Genomic DNA, 20419 nt, shown 5'->3' on the forward strand with positions numbered 1-20419 from the left:
TAATTCACATATTGTTCCATATTTGCAGTAAAGTTCCGTATTTTGAATGTGTTTATGAAGAAATAGTATAAGATGTCACATTTCTAATCTCTCATATTTAAAAAAAAAAACATAAACTAATTTTTCCAATAGGCAATAAAATAAGTTTTATAAATCAAAATAGTTTTATCTTTGTTTCATAATGATAGTACACATTTGAAGTTAAAGTTATGAACATCATATCAGATAGGTACCCATTGTCCATATATTGAATAAACTGTACTTTAGTATTTTAATAAGACATTATTTATTTATTTTTGTGTTTCTTTGTACATAACTACGCATTTAAAGATTTTAGAGGGCTAGTTATTTGATAAAAAAATATTCATAATTTAATTACAACATATCTAATTTTAAATTTGTGGATGATTAGTTGATTAAGTAATTAGTTATTGGCAATTGTGCAAAGGTCTTTAAAATATTGGTTTTTCCGTGGAAAATATGGTTCAAATTAGTCGATTTGGACAAACCGCGCCAGTTTAGAATTTTTGCATGATACCTGCTCTGAAGTTACTAATTGTAGCTCTCTTACATTATTATCCGTAGAATTATTTTCTTAATTTGAAATTACAAAAATGAATTGAATAATATCGTTTTTTTATTATTAGAAATTGAAGCAATTCACGGATTTCTATAAATCACACCCATAATTTCAACTTTTTTTTAAATTCAAATATTATATCAAACCTTTTTTTTGGCCATATTTATTATCGACGGCATACGCACACCTTTCTCACTACTCAAAAGCACGATAGCAACTAACTGTATTTCCAAAAAAACTTTAAGAGTCTCACCTCAAGAATGAAACTACGGCGAGTCGACTACTATTTCTATTCCAAGATTGTTACACATTAAAAACTAGGAAGCTATGATGCCACACCCTCTTTAAATCATAAGTAGGTGCAATGTTTGTACGTTGTACTATTTAATTTGTCAAGTTATTAGTTCTCACTAATGGACAATAAGAACATATGGTTCAAAGAACAATGTTCTATATATAGAACAATATACATCCATATATCATATAAGCTGTGTTTCTCTCCGTTATTAGTACTATGTAAAATTATAATTTAGCATCATAAATTATAATGTAGCACTATGAACCCTTGTACATTGTACTCCACTCACTTACTTACTTACTTACTACGTATGTAGAGAAATGGGCTGTTGTACGTCATATGTATTTACAATTAGTAGGAAATATTTGTATATATACATATGTGTATAATGATTATATGCACCATGTTAATTTGTCAATTATGTACATATGTCCAATATACATTATTATATCATGTATATTGGATATAATATCATAAATATGCGAGTCCCCTTAACCAATTCCCTTTTATTATGTTTATAGGGGTAAAATCCATTACACAGATATGTTTGCACTCCTCAAACAAATTGATCCACCTCTGGGGTTTGGCTCTAAATGTCCTGACCTTCTTGCTTATAAACGACTTGTCCGAATGAACATGCCGGTTGACAATGAAGGAAAAGTTCACTTCAACACAACACTCTTTGCCCTAGTCCGAGTTAATCTACAAATATTCATGCGCTCCACAGACGAAATGGATCAAGCGGACCAAGAACTTCGTACTACCATCGGACGAAGTTGGCCTTTTACAAAGAGGGATGGGAAATTAGATCTCCTTGTACCACCATCTTCAGGTAAGCTTCCTCATAATTCTTTATTATAACTACGTACGTATTTGTCATCGATTTTATTTATTCTACATGTCAGAGGTGGGCAAAGTTTTTTAACATTAATTTTTAAAGAACCGCATTTAGAAAAACTCATGGAATTTAATATTAATTTATAAAAACATACTATTGTATTTCAAACCAATTGAGTGTAATTCATTGAAAAAAATGAAGGATTATATAATATAACTCTCAAAACTGGGATATACAAAATCCAAATTGATCAAACATAGTTTAAGGCAGGGATGGGAAAACTTTGTCATGAGAGGGATGTAGTTAGTAAAGTACATTTTTTATTGTTATATCGATTAAAATATTGTATATATAAAAAGTCAAAATAGAATATTTTGAACAAAAAAATTATTTACTTTTTGCAATCAATGGTATCCCCAAATCATCAACAATCCCTTTATATTTCATGGTGAGCTCACGATTTTTTTACTTTTCTTTCCCCTAATTAGATTTTTCAATGTATATACTCAAATTAACTGCTGTGATCAATTCCTTGCTATTTAATGGAGAATGGTTTTTTAGTTGAGGAGAATTACCCAACTTCAAACTAATTTTGGCCCTTTCTTTACTTATATCCCTTTTCGGGGGAATACGATAAAGTGTGTTTTATAGCGTTGGGGTTCAGTCCAAAAATCCTAGAGCGATCTCAGACCGTTATAATTTTAACTCCATCTGACTTTAATCGGTTTAATAGTATAATTCAGTTTTAATCTGGTCCCGTGTCAATTAAAAAAAACAAAAATGTTTTGTTTTGTTTTGTTATTTAAATTGGGATTTTATTAAAATAATTATCAGTATAACAATATATGGAACAAAATAAAGATTAATATAATGATAAAATGCATCAAGAGAGATTGTGATAAAATTAATAATAAATAAACCTTATAGTTTAAAATTAAACTTCTATATCAGTGGTCGGGGAATAGGGGTAAATAACCATAAATGGGACAATTTAGAAAATTTTGGGCGTAATAGGAGTGGATGTTATTAAAAAATGACTTTTACTTCCTATTGTTAAATGAAATAAAAATCATGTTACTACAGGTGGCGTCCGCAGAGGGGGGTCTTTGAAAATTACTGTTGTAATATATTTATCGTGAGAAAACGGTGGATAAATTTTTTTTAAGGTGTTTAAGGATTTCTTTTCTAAAAAAAGGTTATTCCTCAAATTATGCTGTGCAGCAAAATAATTCCTAAAAATGATAAAAGCCAAGCCGTCCAAGTACGTTGAAATTTGGAACTGAGCCGTGAATTCCTAAGTAAAAAAAGCGAGGGACTCCAAAATTAACTTTTCCCATGTTTGCAGCACGTCAAGAAGGCGTTCTACATTCTATATGTTCGACAGTTTCGTGGTATAATTCTACCTTTATCTGGTTCCATGTTATTATTATCATTATTATTATTTTTTTTTTTTATGAAAATCAGTTTAATGAGGAAAATGAAGAGTTCTAAAACACTGTTTCATTCATTTAGATATAGAAAAGGGTGTATTCACATGTAGAAACTTCCGGCTAATGACATTTAGAACGCTCCACTCAATCTGTTTGTATGGGTAGTTTATCCATCCCTGGTATGAGTACCGAGTGGTTCATTAAAATGTGAATACTTTGAATTTTAAACTTTAACAAGATATTATTAATTAATTAACAATAGAATTTTAGCAAAATTAATACTATAAATGGATGTGTGTGACTGAGCTCCCTTAATAATTAATGTAGCCGTCCTTAGCAGCAACGATGGCTTCCAGGCCTGGCACCCGCTGCAGATGTTGTACTATGTCATGGCGTCCTAGAGCTGGCTGACAGGCGGTTTGAGGGGCTCAGTGTTTGGAAGAAGGACACTACAGGCCTTCCCTTCGACATGCATCCAAAAGTTGTAGTCAAGGGGGCTTGCGTCAGGGCTGTAGGGGGGGCTAAAAGTATCAAAAAAGAGTTCAAAGGAACTTAAAAGACTCATTCAACAGAGGAGGTGGGTTTGTTTAATTGCTGATGTCAAAAGGGGTATTCCATGTCAAGTATACACACCCTTACGCCATCACTATCACCGATTTTGATCAATTTTGGTTAGGATGTTTGTCCCATCAAAAAACAATCTGTGTAAAATTATAGACTTGTGGAGGCACGAAAGCCCGTTTGGCAGTAAAATACCTTCGACTTGAGTATGTCATAATTCATTTTATGCTTAATAAGTACATGTCATATGAGCAACAAATATTATCAATACATTATTGCAAAATATAAAAAATGGCGGCCCCAGCCATGTTTCAAAATTGATTTCGCCAATTTTTTGTAAGAAGTTTAATCTACTTATATTCTATATGTGTGCAAAACCTTAGAGTAGGATCTCAATGGAATCCCCTTCATTCAGGCCCATAACTGGAAAAGGTCATAATCGACATAATAGTAAACTCCGTCTTATTTACTCAAAAAAATTATTTAAACATATTAATTTTTACAAGTTTTGTAAAATATATAAGTATACTGCACTTTTCCACCTTGTATCATTGTAACATATACACATATTTGAGTGGTTTTTCCCTGTTCTATCCTCTTTGATTAGGAATCGGTTGGAAGGAAAGTGTGAATTTTATAACTTATCGGAACAAATGGGTTGAAAATAATAAAGTACTTGTATTATGTTGATTGCATATGGAATCATTCGTCTTGAAACTTAGTAATAAAGTACAGTATTATAGAGATGTATATAAAGTGAATAATTTTTTTAAATAGAATTGTATAAAATTGCTTATTTGCATCGTGACTTAAATGGTTTTGTCAAAAAAAAATTCTTCCGAAAATATTTTTTAGATCCCATAAACATTCACATGAAAAAATATTATGGAAAAGATCTTCGAAAAGCCTTAGAGCCTCTTTTGAGACAATTTCCTTAGTTACTATAGCTTTTTTTTTAATGTAGAAAAAAATTTTACAATATAAAAAGTAATGAAGATACCGGAATTTATAGTATCAACATATGCAATTATTAGCTTGCCTGAACCTTCATCAGTCGCTGCAATTGAAACTTTTTCAACAAACGACATAGTCTTTGAGAAGGGCACTAAAATTGAAACTTTAAACTGTTCCTTGTCTCTACTTGGAGAAAGTGCAATACATCTAGGAAAAGCTTTCCAATCTCAAAACGGAAATACTGAATGATGAAGTTAATTAAGCTGTTGAATTTTACCGTTCCGATGAATCAAGCAGGATATTACCCGAGGAAAAAAACAGTGTCGTTGTACGGAAACATACTGGTAAAATTACATAACATAAACGGTATATTTTAACAATTTGAGATAACTATTTCGTAATTTTAAGTATAGTAACTCCGATTCATATTTAGTCTTTTCGAAATTTTCTTCTCTCCCACCTTTAGAATGCGTTCTTGCTTCTGCAACTGGGACACACAGTGCATGATGGCCTTATACTATTCACCAAAGTGTAAAACTTAAAATCATGGGGTCGAGAATGTTGGAGATAACGGGATATAACTCCTACTGTCACATTATAGAGTCTTTATTTTGTAATCATCTATTCCCCTGTTGTTTCTTTTGTAAATGTGAAAATTGTAGAACAGCTGTCATGCTGAAAGATAAATTGATCGACCACTTTGAGGAAAATAGTATTGATAAAGTACAATTTCAGCAGTGGATATCAACTAGTATAGCACTTCCAATCCAAAATTTTGTAGAAATATTTTATGACAAAGGAGGAAGCTGGCAAAATATGAGTTGATTTTTAAGGCATAAAGTAATTTTTTTTTATAAAAAAAATAAAAAATTATGGAAGGTGAATTTGTTGTGAAAATTGAAGTTTTTTCCGAAAAGTACAGCTTTGTAGTACAGGATTATGTTCAAGGTTTTCATTGGAATTCCTCACAGGCCACGATGCAGACCTGGGTCTTTCATTACAAGAAAAAAAAATGAGAATTTTTGCCATGACTCATTTACAATTATTTCCAACTACAACTACCATGCAGTTATAGTACATTTGTTCTAGCTCAATTTTTGAAAGAAGAGGTTAAACAATGCAAAAACAATAGCAAGTACCCAGAAGCTTCATGAATGTATACCGGAAACGGATACATCTGTTAGAGTTCGGGAATATAGCGACGCGGCCGAGTCGAGCGTGGAATCAGTGGTTCATAATCCTATAATAATAATTATACTCTGGATAATAAAAATCAAAAATCTACTCTACATAATTGTATTCATTTAGCAAAACTTATATTTTAGTCCTTTGAAATATTTTATTTTAATAAATATGATGAATTATAAGAATACATTTATTAAAAGATTATGAATATTTAAAAGTTGGAGGGAAAGGAAGAATAACTGAGAATTACATATATTATGAAACAAATTAACGGAATGTATGACAATGTCGATTATGACCTTTTATAGTTGTAGACCTGAATGAAGATAATCTCATTGAGATACCACTCTATTTTTGTGCACACCTTTAAAATATTAGTAGCTTAAACTTGTTACAAAAGATAGAGAAATCAATTTTGAAGCATGGCTGAGACGCCATTTTTTATATTTTTCAATAATGTTTTCTTAATATTTTCTGCACATCTGCCATAGTTTTATAAAATATGAAATAAAGTTTGTGCTCTTGAAAGTATTTTAATTAAAAAAATGAAATCAGTCCATTCTAAATGGAGATTGGCCTGGATTGGTTTTTTTTAAGTCCTCCGGATCCATTTTGGCCTTTTTGACAGAGCTTTTCTTCCTCTCTAACGTTTCGGACTTGCTAACGGTGTAGATGGGAGTCTTGGAGACCCCCAACTGCTCGGAGTGTGCGAATGAAAATTCGTTCATCACGTTCAATTGCCATTTCCTTGACTTGCACGTAAGCTAGAGAGCTTAAGTTTATTTTGTTTTGTAACTAATTGTTTATGATTTAATAGTTCAAAATATGAATTAATTTCAAGACTCAACCTTAATTATTTATTCAACTAGTTAGTGCTCAGATTTCAATGGACCAACCGGTATAGTCAATGTCTATCGATTATATAAACTACTTATAAATATTTCTTGAATATTATATATACATATATATTATGTAAGTACTCTTATGTAGTCGTCTACTTATAGATGAAGAAAGGAGAAATTGAATTTCTAGTTATAATTTATAAAAGTAAAGCTATTTGTATATCATATATACGACATTTATTAATAGAACTTACAAAAATATAAATAATCTAACATGCAATAAATTAACTAAAAGTTTTTTGTTTATTTTTTAAATATTTATTAAAGGTTGTCATACAAATTTTATGATTTAGTGTAAAATATGTAATTGTATTTTTCACTATTTTTTTCCCACCATGAATTGTGACATTTTTGTGTGTTGTATGTATATATTTTTTTTACCTTCCTCAAGGTAATTCTCACACACTAACAAAGTACAAACGATATTATGTACATTTATATCATGATGCCTTATGATTATGTTTTCATTTCAGAAACAGGTCCAAATAAGTTAACTGTGGGGAAGATATTTGGTGGAATGCTTATTTTAGAGAATTGGAAAATAACAAAATTTGGAAGTACACCGGTCACGAAGAAAAATCTTCCCGTGAGTATATACATAGCTATTATATAGGGATACAAATATGAATCATATCCGTTTAACTAATACATATAATGTTTGTTTAATTGAACACAAATGCAATTGCATTATTATTTAGAATGGGGATGCTGGTTTGAATCCAACAAAGAGCAGTCTTGAGAAATCCTGCTCAAGGAAATCAGATCCCACCACGCCAACAGCAGGAGGAGGAACTGCCACAAAATCCTCTGGTACGAACACAAAGTCAAAGGGAAAAAATTCAAAATTAAAGAATAAACGAGACGACATGGTGGAAAAGTATTTGAATACTTTGGAGCCACCGCCTCTTCCTCCATCCAATAGGTAGGCATTAGAACCATTTTTCATGTTCTTTTTGTACTTCATTTCTTGTTTTCTTGCAGAAGTCTTGGCGGCCATGGCTACGGAAAGCCACGAGCTCCAGATCCCCCTCTAGATGATGAGCCATTATACGCAAATGTTGATATGGAATTTGAGCAGCATCCTCCTGGAATGGAAATACCAAGTAGATTTCTTCAACATAGTAATCAATCTCGTGCTGGTGATCAACGTGAACGTTTCCGAAGGGGAGCAAGTGTGGATCGTCATCGAGAATATCAAACGCCGCAATATTATGATGATACCTACTATGCACAAACACGTGAAGAACAAGATCGCCGTGTTACGGTGAAACATATCGGATCATCCGAATTCCGTCCAAACGGCAAACTTGAACGCCAATGGAGTAACCCTAATCTCCGACCCAGACCAGGACAGCAGGCTCAGCAGCAGCAACAAGGGCAGGCCTGCCCTCGTCAATTACCTCAAACTCCGAAACAACCCCCAGGAACTATAATAGTGATTGAAAACGTACTACCCCCAGAAGCCACCTCAGGAGGAAAGAATAACGTTGTCATAGCGGGTGCTCCCAATCCCCCAGGAGTCAGTGGCAGCGGCGTTAGTGCTGTACCAAATACATCTCATCGTAAGCTACCAGGGGCAGCCACTCTTCCTGCGGTTCCTCAAACAGCTGTTCGGAGTGGAATAGGAGGAGTAGTAAACACTGCTAAAGCTAACCAAGGTCGTTCTAGGAGTCTTCCTCGACCTCGAACAAATCCTGTCATGGAACGTCCACAAGGAACAGGACGTCGTCTCCCTCCTACACCTCATCATCCTCATCAAAACCCTCTTCCTCTTGCCCCTACCAAGATACTTCCATCCCGAAAAAGAGAACTGCCTAAACCAAATTCTCTGGAGCTGGGGCGAGGTCGAGAGCAGGGATTTAACTTTGCCTCTAACGTAAAGAACTTTTGTAGCAAAAGTATGAATTTTCCTCGGCTGGAAGGATCGCCTTCCCATTCCAGCTCATTAGCGTCCATAGAACAATTGCATAAAAGACTACCTTCTATACCTCCAGCACCCGGTTCAGGACGGTTTAGGAGCTATAGGAATCTACTCAAGAACTCTTAGTAGTTGTGTGTGGTGATGGCGGTGGTGGGAGTCTTTGACATTCCAGTGGCAATTGATGCAAGTTGTGGCAGTTCTTCAATCATCACATCACATCATATTCATGCTATATGTACCTACCCAATCAACTAGGGATATCACAATCTTGCCTTTGCTAATTACAACATATGTATGTCCATGTCACTCATCATCATCATTAACTAATTAACTCATTTTCATTGTTGTTACATTGATAATAATTATTAGTACTCTCTATTCATCACCATCCAAACTATAACTAATTATTATTCATCATTTACAATTAATTATCCATACTATTATTATATCTACTACTACTACTACTACATATTTAGTCATTACAAAAAAACCCAAAAAATTATATTCATTAAAAAATGCAAAGCTCAATTCTGGACTAGAAGAAAATGATTGTATAATCATGATCATAGAATCTCTCTTTCTTTCTTTCGTATTTTCTTGTTTTTTGAATAAAAATATTCTTGTTCTTTTTAACTCTTTCATCATCATCATCAAAAAAAAGCAATTTCATATTTTAATATCATTATCAATAATTAATTAATTATCTGTTGTTGTTACATACTATTACTATAATCAATTAACTATTTATTACTACATAATAAACCTCGTGTATGCATTTCCTTTCATTCATACATTGTTTTTGTTTTTTTCGTTTTTTGTAAACTTAGAAAACAAATACATATACTTATAAATTTTTTATATGATAACCATTCATACAACCAATTCAACTCAACTTAGCATTTATATTTATATTAGAACAAATCATAAAATAAATAAAACCAAAAAAACAACGATTACTACTAACACTACAACATACGTACTGCCCCCCCCCCCGTTCCCCGTTTCTTTTAACTGTTATATGAAATATACATAGAGGCATCTAATTTATATATACATATATATCCCAATTTATAATAACTATATTAATAATACACGTATAGGACATTTGTTAACAATTAATTTATTTATTTATTTATAACATTCATACATTCATATAACTATTAATTATATACATATTATTGGGGATGTGTAACTTTTTCATGAGTGATGATTACTACATATATGTTAGGAAAAATAATAATCAAACGGATCTCAAACACTCTTCTTTTAGAGAGGGGGATGGTTCGAAAATGACACTGCCAATATTTCGAACTCACACTCTCCCTAAACATCTACCCCCCCCTACTTACTAATTACTTACTTACCCAGGCGAATCACCCCATTTCCTTACATATATATATATATATATTTAACCTATTTTTTTAAATGATTATTTCTTTGTGAGCAAGGAATGTTGGTAGATAGTTGAATACAGATTGTCGAATATTTTTATACATGCATTTCAAATTTTCCTTCATTTTTGGGAGGGGTTGCGTGATTCGTTTACAATATTACAGACATACAATGTTATAATAAGTATATATACCATAGACAGAAAGAAATTTTGATCAAAAAGACCTTTTAATATAAGTTTCTCAAACCCAACAAATCAAATAATCACCCAATTATGCATCCCGTAGAGTTTTGAGTGTCAATAAGCCTGGATTAAATATTGTAATATGCAAATCACGTGCCCTTTGTCATGAATGAATGTAAATTTGAAACTTGGAAACTGATTTGAGTAGTCTTTGTTCAAAGATTTATAACCGAAATCCCTGTGTTCACAAAGAAATAGTTATTTAAGAAAAGAAAAATTGCTCTAACCTACATATAGCAACTGCTGTTTTTGTATCATTAAATTTATAATTGTGTATGTAATATGTATGTATCATATTCAGCTATTTATCATTCTACATCATGCCTACTACTCAAAACCTGAATATCTTTTTAATATTTATTTATCTTTTGTATTCCGTATGTGATACTATCGACTATTTTTAGTCCTTGCTCTATATATATGGTGATACCTACTACCATTATTATAATTCATTGTAATTATACATTTATATATATATTTTTCTTTTTTTTTAAGTTGTTTGCCTCTTTAACTTTTGTTATTCTAGCTCATTAAAAATCACATCATATTTATTTACAAATTTCCAATACATATTAGATATACCAATATAATAATATATATATTGGTATATATTTTATACTTATACTTATTCTCTGAAGTGTGCAACTTGGTGATAGCAAACAGTAAGCTCAAAATCAAAATAATAAGAGGGTTCCTGAGTGGCCACTTTCTTATAAATATTTTTTTATTTAAACCTAGTCATGTTTATTATCAAATTATAGCTTTTGATGTGAATGACACTCAGATAAACATTTATATATACAGGGGTGGGATTAAAGAATATTTTTTTGCTTTTTACTTGAAAATGAATATTTGAAAGTTATTTTCCAAAAATTTAATTTAATTTTTCAAATTTTTATTCTAAATATAATAATTTTTTGTGAATAGCTGTGGATTTTTGCTATTTTTCTCGAAAAAATTTAATTGTTTGAATTTTTTTTTTTTTTAAATTTATACTCGAATTTTTTTTCAACAAATGAAATTTTCTGTCAACAGGCGTGGATTTAGAAATTTTTCTAGAAAAAATTTAATATTTTACTTTTTTTCCAAAAAAATTATATTCGAAATTTATTTCCAAAAAATTTCATTTTTTGGAAACAGCTGAGAATTTTTTAAATTTTTTTTTCCAAAACATTTCATTCTCAGTGAGTAGCTATGGAGGTTTGAGGATTTAATATTTGCTTTTTGTTTACAATTATTTTTATATTTAAAATATAATTTCTTGAGAATATCTATGTATTTTTGAAATTTAAAAAAAAAAAAATTAATATTTCAAAAAAAAATACCAGAAAATTTTAATTTTTAGATTTTTCTCTAAATTCAAAAAACAAAGCTCCTGTGGATGCCCCTGGAATTCGAAGTAAGTTTAATTTTGACTCCGAGTACATAAAAATATATAAATACTTAGTGCCCACCAAGAATCACTTTTGATTTAGTTGATTTTTTACACACATGTTTATATCACAAAGTGTCAGATTTGAGGGAATAAGTGAAAAAAAAATCATAAGTTAAAAATTATTGCAATTATTAAATGTATGCACAAGTTGTAATTTGTATTAGGAAATTTTAATCATAGGCCTATAAAAATGAATTGATGCTATCCTTATTATTTATTTACAAGGGATGGAACAATGGTCATTTGTACTATATGGTACAGTGCCACTACAGATTATTTATCAATTACTAATAATTTTTCGTTAAAAAGTCAAATAAATATGACTTCTTTAATATATCAAAGTTTAATTTGTAAAAGCAGATTTTACCTCTGCAAGTTATAATTTTTACGTCACGTCACGCCTTATTTTGAATACAAAATCATCAGTCTTTTAAATTACCGCCATTGTAATTAATTAATTCCTGCTATCTTTCATTTTGATACATCAAAATTACTCAGTGATTATGCATTGGAACTTTATAACCACATATTATTTGTCAATTATTAACATTCATTTTTTTATTTTTTTTAAATCCAAGAATAACTCGTTTCATATATAACAAGCATCTATTGAAATTTTTATCATTCCAGACTTATTTTTATCAAAAGTACTCTTCATTTAAAATATTACATCTCATTTCTTGATTGTAATTTGTGCCATTTACTTATACAAGTTACAGATCGCACCGTCGACATTTTTTTGTTTATTTTATTTCTGATACAATTATTTTGCTAATCATGACAAATTATTATTTATTTTAATACCTTTATTCAAAAGCTCAAATTAGAAGGAAGCTTATCGGTGCCAAAGGAAATGAAAAATATCTCCCATACATTTTATTTGTCCATTTTGATTTGTGATTATTCTCTCTCTTCATATATACATATATATATATATCGTTGGGTCAGAGAAAGAATGTTCTACTAAAGTGCATTTCGGACATGTATAGTGAACAAGTTCAATTGCGATATGATGGTGATGTGGTAATACGGATTCAATAGCAGCAAATGATCTCCAATCTTTTGAATAAAGTTACTTTGCTCACAAATGAATGCAGTGAATATGTAGAACTTCACGGCTCTGACACTAACATATACATATATTTGATATCATGTGTGTACTAGACGCCCCCGCCCCGCTTCTTTCCCCCTTTCTTCATAATAATTAATGTGTTATTATATCATTCTGTCAATCTACATATATGATGATGAAAGCAAGGAAGGAAAGCCTTAGATAAATCTCATCATAGTTCGCTATAATTCTTATTATTATTGTTAATGTTGTTGTAAAGGATCTGATAAAGACGCGAAACTATTAATTCAAAGAAAAAACTACCTAATTGATTATAATATAAGTTTATAAGTTATATACACAAAGAAGCCACAATATTGTTTTTATGTTGAGTGCAACCTTCTTTCTCTTTCGACTATGCGGCTCTCTCTCTCTCTTTTTTAATTTATTTTCCTTTTTTTGTCAAAATATATACTGCTACTCACCAAACTTTCCTTGTCTTTCTCCCTATTTCTCCCTATTTCTTCTTGTTTTTTTTTTTTTTTTTTTTTGGTTGACCTCAAGAAAGGTTGTAAATATATACATATATATTATATCAAAATATGTATTATTAATTATTATCAATACTTACCCAAGCCCTCTCCCCAGCTATTTATATCATATGATTATAGTAGGACAACACTCCAAGTATAATTATTATTATCGATATCTCCCTACGGCATAACTCATTGTTCTTTATTAATTATTACAATTATATACATATTCATTACCTACTACATACATATATACATACATACATACATATTTCAAGACTCACTCAATCTCTCTCCCTATTTAATTTGAGCATTTATTTTTTAGTCAACTCCATATTTGATTATATAATCTTGTATTATTATTATATTTTTAATTAATTAATTTTGTTAAAAAATCATCTAATTACGACATGTTGATATTTATAAATCTAACTTTTTTTTCTTAACTGCGAAAAAATAAATATAATTGATACTCTCTTTGTCATTAATTTTCTCATTAGATGACGTACAGTAATTACAAGTGTATAAGATATGCCCCGAAAAATGGGAGCGGCCTTTATTAGTTGGCAAACTGAACAGGATTTGTATTTTACAAAGCTGTTGTCATGATTATTTAACTCATGAAGACAGAACATCCAAGTATAAAGTAATTACAAGTGTGCATGCTCATAAAAGACAGAGAGTAAAGATACAGGTTTGCTGGAGAGTTGTAAACGTAAGTTCTTGTTGTACTCGGAGTAGAATTGAAGATCAATATCAAAGTGATTCCAGGGGAGTGGGGCTTGTGCAGCTGAACTTATTAAACGTCTTTACACTTAGTTTCAAATTGTTAGGATTACCAAATTTATTTTTAATTTCTTTCCATTTTTACATGACACAGGACATATTTTATACTGCACTAATAATAATCATGATCTATGATGAAAATCCAGTGTATAATTGGCATGTTAAAAAGACTAAGAAACCGAAAATCAACATGATCAAATTTAAAGAATGTTTAGGAGGGGAAAAAGAGTCATGCTCATGACGTTTCATTAGATATGCTACAATCAGCTGTGATAAGAGAGGAAGGAGAAAAAGATATAAACAGGATATTTACTAGAATGTCTCCGATGTCGATCCCCAATTCTACTCTACAACCGGATTTGCATAATTGATCATGATATTTACTTAATTACGTAAATCCAATGTGTTTTTGTACAGGCCCATTAATTTGGAATTGCTAATATAAAGAAGGAATTTCCTTCCTAAAATATATTTTTTTATGAATAGCGTTTAAGGTTTACTATTTGAAATTTTATTTTTATGCCATTAGTGATAACTTTTCAGCACAGGCTATATAGTTTGATTGTCATAAATCAGGTGCAAGTTTTTGAAGGTTCTCTTTCGGAATATAAAACATTTTATGTTCGTACTATTAAAGTAATTATAGAGAAAGAAAATTTAAAGCAAGTGAATGAGAGGAAAAGATACTCAGATTACCCTCGTGTGTTATACGAGAGAGAGAGAAAAGAAAAAGGATCCCAATATAATCTTTTATGAATTATGTTCTCTCAAATAAAAGGGAATCATCAGGTGGATCCCATTAAAGTAAGTCAAAATCAAGTATATTCTATGTACACTTTCTTTTTTCATAATCAAAGGATGAGACTTCCGTTCACAGGATCCTTCCTTCCTCTTTTCCTTCTTGTCCTTGCACTCAAATTCATCCGAGCTAACTATGATGACTACGGTTCCGTGAATTTCGATGAGGATGACTATTCTGATGAAGAAGAAGTGAAGGGCCATAATTCGGAATTTTCAGCTAACTCATTCAGACAAGCCAAGACGTCATCACCATATTCCGTTCCAACTTTAAATAACTGTGGTCACATATGTGGAAAAATCCCGGAGCCAAGGGAGGCAAATCCCTCTTCCAAAACTTCATCCAGGAACAGTACTCATCATTTAATGAATCATGTTCGAATTGTAAATGGGTATGTCCCCAGAGATAAGAGACCTTGGCAAACTCTTATACTTACATTTGGGTCTCTTTGTGGAGGTGCAATCATTAATCGGAGATTTGTTTTGACGGCTGCGCATTGTGTATGTAATATGAATCCCAAACATCCGGCTTACTGCAAAGTAAAAGTTATTTGATTTAAGTATTTGATGTTGTATTCATCCTATTCATGCAGAGCAAGGAGATTGAAGGTAAGGACACCATGGTTCCCGACTATGACTTCAAAAGGGGTGTGACAGTCATTCTTGGAGTAAATTATCAGTCCTTAGACTATGTTAAGAGGCACCAAGAAAACATTTACTATCCAGAGAGTATCAGGAACAGTCTTATTTACATCACCAACCCCTTCATTTCTTAAATATGCAAGTCATTTGTTTTTGTTTTATGCAGGAGTATTTTTTCTCTTTTTTTAAATTTTAAAAGACATTTTTGATGATTGGTGGTTGTAAATGACTATTCCTTTTTAGCATTCGATCCGGTTGGGTCATGGGAAAGACATTTACACCAGATGTTTCTCTCATCAAGTTGAATAGAGACATAAAGTTCTCTGATAGCATAGCTCCAGTTTGTCTCCCATCTACTACAGACTTTCCTGACATACCCAGCAAGGAGGAAGACTCTAAAGGGGGATTTGTTGCTGGATGGGGTATTGGATTTTCTCAATGTGATTCAAATGAATTTGGTCCAGCAAAACACAAAATGTGCAAGTTTCCATTTGTTCATAATGGGATCGTTCATAACCGTTGTGCACACACGGAAACCCCTGGGATGGATGAGGAAATATGCTCTGATTTCAGTGAATGGTATAGAAGACGACATGACATGGATACTATTGAAAATAAGTTGGTATCGAGTCCTCTATGTTTTTTTTTTTCAATCCAAATAATCATTTCCCCTTACTTTAAGGTCCTTTCTCTTGTTTTCAAGACAAAATAAATCCAAATCCCGACTCTGCTATGGGAATGATCCTGGGGAGCATGGTTGGTGTTCGACTTGTATAACGGGTACAAAACCCGGAGAAGAAGGATATTGTGATCCATTCAAAGGTGGATCTGAGAAGAACACCAAATCAGAATACGGACGACCCAAAAGTAACAAAAATTGGGGTTGGTGTGCTCCCTGGTGTGAGGCATCGAAGCAAAAAATGAGTAAAACCATGCAGGAAATCAACTTGAACATCTTACACGACAATGAGTGCAAGTATTTTGGAAAAGAGTTGGACTCTGACGTGAAGAGAGAGCTCTGTGCAGGTCAAAAGCATCCCTTTCCCCTCGTACCAATTGTGGAAAAGAAATTTTCTGGAAAGGGTTACACCATGAGTAAATTTGCGAGGAATCGTTTGGGGCTGAAAAAGTCCAAGTACTTGTTTTACATTGGGGGAGGAGACTCATGTCAAGGTAATGTGGGAGGGGTTCGCATTTATCAAAAAACTAATTTCTAACTCACATTTGTATTTCTGCCATAGGCGATAGCGGAGGGCCTCTTGTGATTTGGCACAGTCCGAATGAATCAACATCTAAGAGAGCATATATTGTTGGAGTTGTGAGTCGAGGGGTTGGTTGTGCAAATTTCAACTCCCCTGGGATATTTTCCCGGGTCAAAATGCATTTGGAATGGATCCATAAGCATTCATCATCATATGACTGCAATTAAGATCACTCATACGATATTTCAGTTCTCTCCTTTTTTATGATAGCTATATAAATACAACAGCTGAATACCCTACATATATGCTAATGAGGCATGTATAATTTACTACTCGTGTTCAGTTTGTCTCCTTTCTTCAACCATTGACAAGAAAAATGGATATCCAAAACTATTCAGATTGAATTTAAGGATATGAACAATTTATATCATGTTTACAAATAAGATGAATTAAGAGTTTATGAATTTTTCTTAATTTAGGAAACCATTTGACTTTCTAATCAATTTAACATTATTTGATGAATTAATTAATTAATTTGGTTTCTATGATTTTTTGATTTTTTTTTTAAATTCTACGGCCAGACTATTAAAAATAGAATACTAAAATTACAAAATCAAGTCGAATTATTAGTTCATAGTCTCTTTGTCACCTCGTTACATATTTGTTCTATCTTGCAACCTTTCAATTAAAAAGAAATAGAAAAAGACTGAAATCTAATAGGTAGTTAGCCTTTTCTTTCAAACTATGTTCTACCTATCTTATTACACAGTTGACGAACAGAAAATTACAAACCAGATACGAGATAGAACAAAAAAAGTGAAAAAACTGCATATTTAAGAACATGATTAAATAATTTCCAGGGGAATTCAGAGTGGGTAGGCTAGAGGGGCTGTACCCCCCGAATTAGGATTTCTTTCATTTCGGTAGAAAATTTAATTTTTGAAATTTAATGGAAAATTTTGGAGTTTTTTTTCAAAAAAATTTAATTTTCTGGAATAGCTGTGGATTATTGAAACTTTTCTCCAAAAAATATTAAATATGAAATTTAATTTTTTAATTTTTTTTCTGAATTATTTTTAATATAAACATTTCTCCTATGAAGACAGGATATAATTTGAATTTAACGAATCAAAGTTAAGAACTTTGATAATGGGAAAATAATATAATAATTAAAATAACCAAAGACACGGAATGTACCTGATATAAAAATACAATATAAATTTTATCAATGAGGTCTATAAATATCTTGAGTGGCACCAGGTATAACTGTGCAACCTCATCTGTGAGTTAAATAACATTCTAAGAAGAAAAAAATGATGCGACTTATCACATCTAGTGCAGAAAAAATTTATTTCTACAAACGTTCATATCATAATCTTCAAACCTTAGTATATCAAAAACACTGTTTTCATGAAAAAAAAAGAGAAAGACACGCCCAATTTAGTGATGTAATAAGTATTAATCTTACAAATATAGGAGAAGGACTTAATATATCGCCCATCATCAAACCTTCAACGCAGAGATAAAAATTAATCAAAATTTTCCTTAAGATCAGTTTGCCAAGCGTGGTAGAAAAAATAATGAACTTGTGTCTGAGTATCTTGGTCATGAATAGGGATGTGAATATTGGCTGAATTGCAGTGAGCGTGACGACCATATCGGAGAGAATGTCTTAAAAAATATGATAACTTTGAGAGACAACATTTTTTTTTAATTTTTTTTTTTCAAAAATCTAGAACTGTTCACAAAAAATGAATTTTTTGAAATAAAATACTAAAATTAAATTTTTTAAAATATTCACAAATCCAGAAAAAAAATTCTAAAATTGAATTTAAAATATTAAATTTACGGAGATAAATTTCAAAAATCTCCAGCCAATATCAAAAAAACATTCAAAAAGTAGAGCTGTTCACAAAAAAAAAAAATTGGAGAAATTTTCTAAAATTAAATTTAAAATATTAAATTTCTCTCCATAAATTTCAAAAATCTACAGCCAATATCAAAAAAAAATTGAAAAAGCTAGAGCTGTTCACAAAAAAAAATTGGAAAAAATTTCTAAAATTAAATTAAACATCATATATAAAATTTTCAAGTAAGAATCAAAGATTTCTTATTTTTGGGGGGGCCCAGTGAACGCCCCTGTTTGTTAAAAATAAGAATATGACTTTTGCAGAGCACTAAGAAATAGAAACTCTACAAAATTAAGACCCTTGTAAACACATCTATAACTAAATGGTGAAAAGAAGAGCACGTGACCATTATTAACTAACAGTACAACCTCCATGAATTCACCCCCTCAACTGAATGAACAAGTTGAGTTCTGCGTAGGGATGAAAAATTTATATACGTCATGAGTGAAAAGGATAAAGTGACGTCATCTGTAGTATCATGAAAAATGACAATTATTTTATTTTAAAGGTTGATGTAAACTCAAACGTCCCTTCAGCATCTAGGAAATCTGAGAAGCACTGCCTTTTGGCTTCTTCCTACCTCATGATGACGAGATGTTTATTATAGCTTGTTTATGCACAAAATCTGCCTAAACCAGAGTTTCAAAAAATAATCACTAAACCTTCCTATGTTAATGAGAAAAGTACCATTAATTTAAAGTCTAGGTTTTGTTTCCAAACCTCATATTTATAGGTTTATGATGACCGGGGTAATGCCCTAATGTAAAAATATTACTTGTCCCTTTTTGGCGAAACATTTACATTCGGAAGTATGTATTAATAAAATATTCAATAAATGTGCGATAATTATATTTTATAGATGACAACATACAACTAACTCATGGTGCAAATCAGGCGTATTAAAAAGATTAACAGCAGTCAATCTTTTTAATTAAAAAAAAGTTTTAAATATTAAAATTTTTTTTCTTAATTTCGAAAAACCTATAGCTATGCACAAATAATTTCATAAATCCAAAGCTTTTGATAAAAAATGTAATGTTAGTAAGTAGCAATCTCTACGTTACTATTGTATTAAATAAATGAACAAGATTCCCGTTTCGTGACGTCACGTTGATCGATGCTACGTCATATATGTAGTATATGCATAGTGTATACGAGGGGTAGGGAACCTATGAGACATGGAGTGCAAACTTTAACATTTATAATGAATGAGTCTGTCATTATCAACAATAATGCTAAAATACCTATACAAACTATAGGAATATGTTCTAATTTGTGCGTGCCAGTGGATATGCGTCCGCATGTCAGCAGTGGCACGTGGGCGACGCACGCTGTCGACCCCTGGTGTATACTGAATGATATATCGGAGAAAAAGAAAAGAATGAGCGAGAATCTATCAAGGAAAGAAAAAACACACCTTCAAAAAAGATGTTTGCCTGTTTTTATGTTGACACATGTGCAATATTGTATTTTATTCATTTTTGAAAATACAGCTTCGTTATTTTTAATTTATTCTAACTAACTACGGGTATTATCGTTTGAATTTTCAGTAATTTAATCATTACGATCTTGGACTGAATAATCAATATTCACTCTAAAAAAATGTATTGGGGAAAAAATTTAAAAATTAAATATCAAATATAAAATTTTTTGATTTTTTTTTTTTCAAATATTACATTTTCTAGTAAAAAGTTAAAATTCCTTTTTTTTTTGGGGGGGGTTACAGTCTCTCCAGGCCCACCCCCTGCGGACGCCCC

General features: G+C 31.3%; 2 protein-coding genes across 4 annotated transcripts in view; both read left to right on the plus strand.

Moving 5' to 3' along the window:
• The window catches only part of LOC121124687 (voltage-dependent calcium channel type A subunit alpha-1), a 38940-nt gene extending 25139 nt beyond the window's left edge, over nucleotides 1-13801 (plus strand). The window contains exons 18-21 of one of the 2 annotated variants that reach the window (XM_040719869.2): nucleotides 1400-1710; nucleotides 7222-7334; nucleotides 7447-7670; nucleotides 7730-13801. In XM_040719869.2, coding sequence (XP_040575803.1) covers nucleotides 1400-1710; nucleotides 7222-7334; nucleotides 7447-7670; nucleotides 7730-8795 — 1714 coding nt within the window. In that variant the 3' untranslated portion in view covers nucleotides 8796-13801. The remainder of the gene's footprint in view (nucleotides 1-1399; nucleotides 1711-7221; nucleotides 7335-7446; nucleotides 7671-7729) is intronic. The other variant, XM_040719874.2, reaches the window with a different exon arrangement.
• Nucleotides 13802-14787: 986 nt separating this feature from the next.
• Nucleotides 14788-17458, plus strand: LOC121124704 (uncharacterized). 2 transcript variants are annotated; one of them, XM_071891285.1, is made up of 6 exons: nucleotides 14788-14914; nucleotides 14968-15448; nucleotides 15502-15642; nucleotides 15792-16168; nucleotides 16233-16723; nucleotides 16792-17458. In XM_071891285.1, the coding sequence occupies exons 2-6, from the start codon at nucleotides 14969-14971 to the stop codon at nucleotides 16977-16979; spliced, it is 1677 nt and encodes a 558-aa protein (XP_071747386.1). In that variant the 5' UTR covers nucleotides 14788-14914; nucleotide 14968; the 3' UTR covers nucleotides 16980-17458. The 2 variants fall into 2 exon arrangements, with proteins under 2 accessions (XP_071747386.1, XP_071747385.1); XM_071891284.1 differs by lacking the exon at nucleotides 14788-14914 and having other exon boundaries at nucleotides 14936-15448.
• The last annotated feature ends 2961 nt before the right edge of the window (nucleotides 17459-20419 follow it).

This window comes from Lepeophtheirus salmonis, chromosome 1 (assembly GCF_016086655.4).
Source record: "Lepeophtheirus salmonis chromosome 1, UVic_Lsal_1.4, whole genome shotgun sequence".
Taxonomy (NCBI): Eukaryota; Metazoa; Arthropoda; class Copepoda; order Siphonostomatoida; family Caligidae; genus Lepeophtheirus; species Lepeophtheirus salmonis.

Coding starts and splice junctions, on each gene's coding strand:
- LOC121124704 (XM_071891284.1), top strand. CDS start 14,939: ATGTACACTTTCTTTTTTCATAATCAAAGGATGAGACTTCCGTTCACA. Junction 15,643..15,791: donor TTTACTATCCAGAGAGTATC/AGGAACAGTCTT, acceptor CTATTCCTTTTT/AGCATTCGATCCGGTTGGGT. Junction 16,169..16,232: donor ATGGATACTATTGAAAATAA/GTTGGTATCGAG, acceptor CCTTACTTTAAG/GTCCTTTCTCTTGTTTTCAA.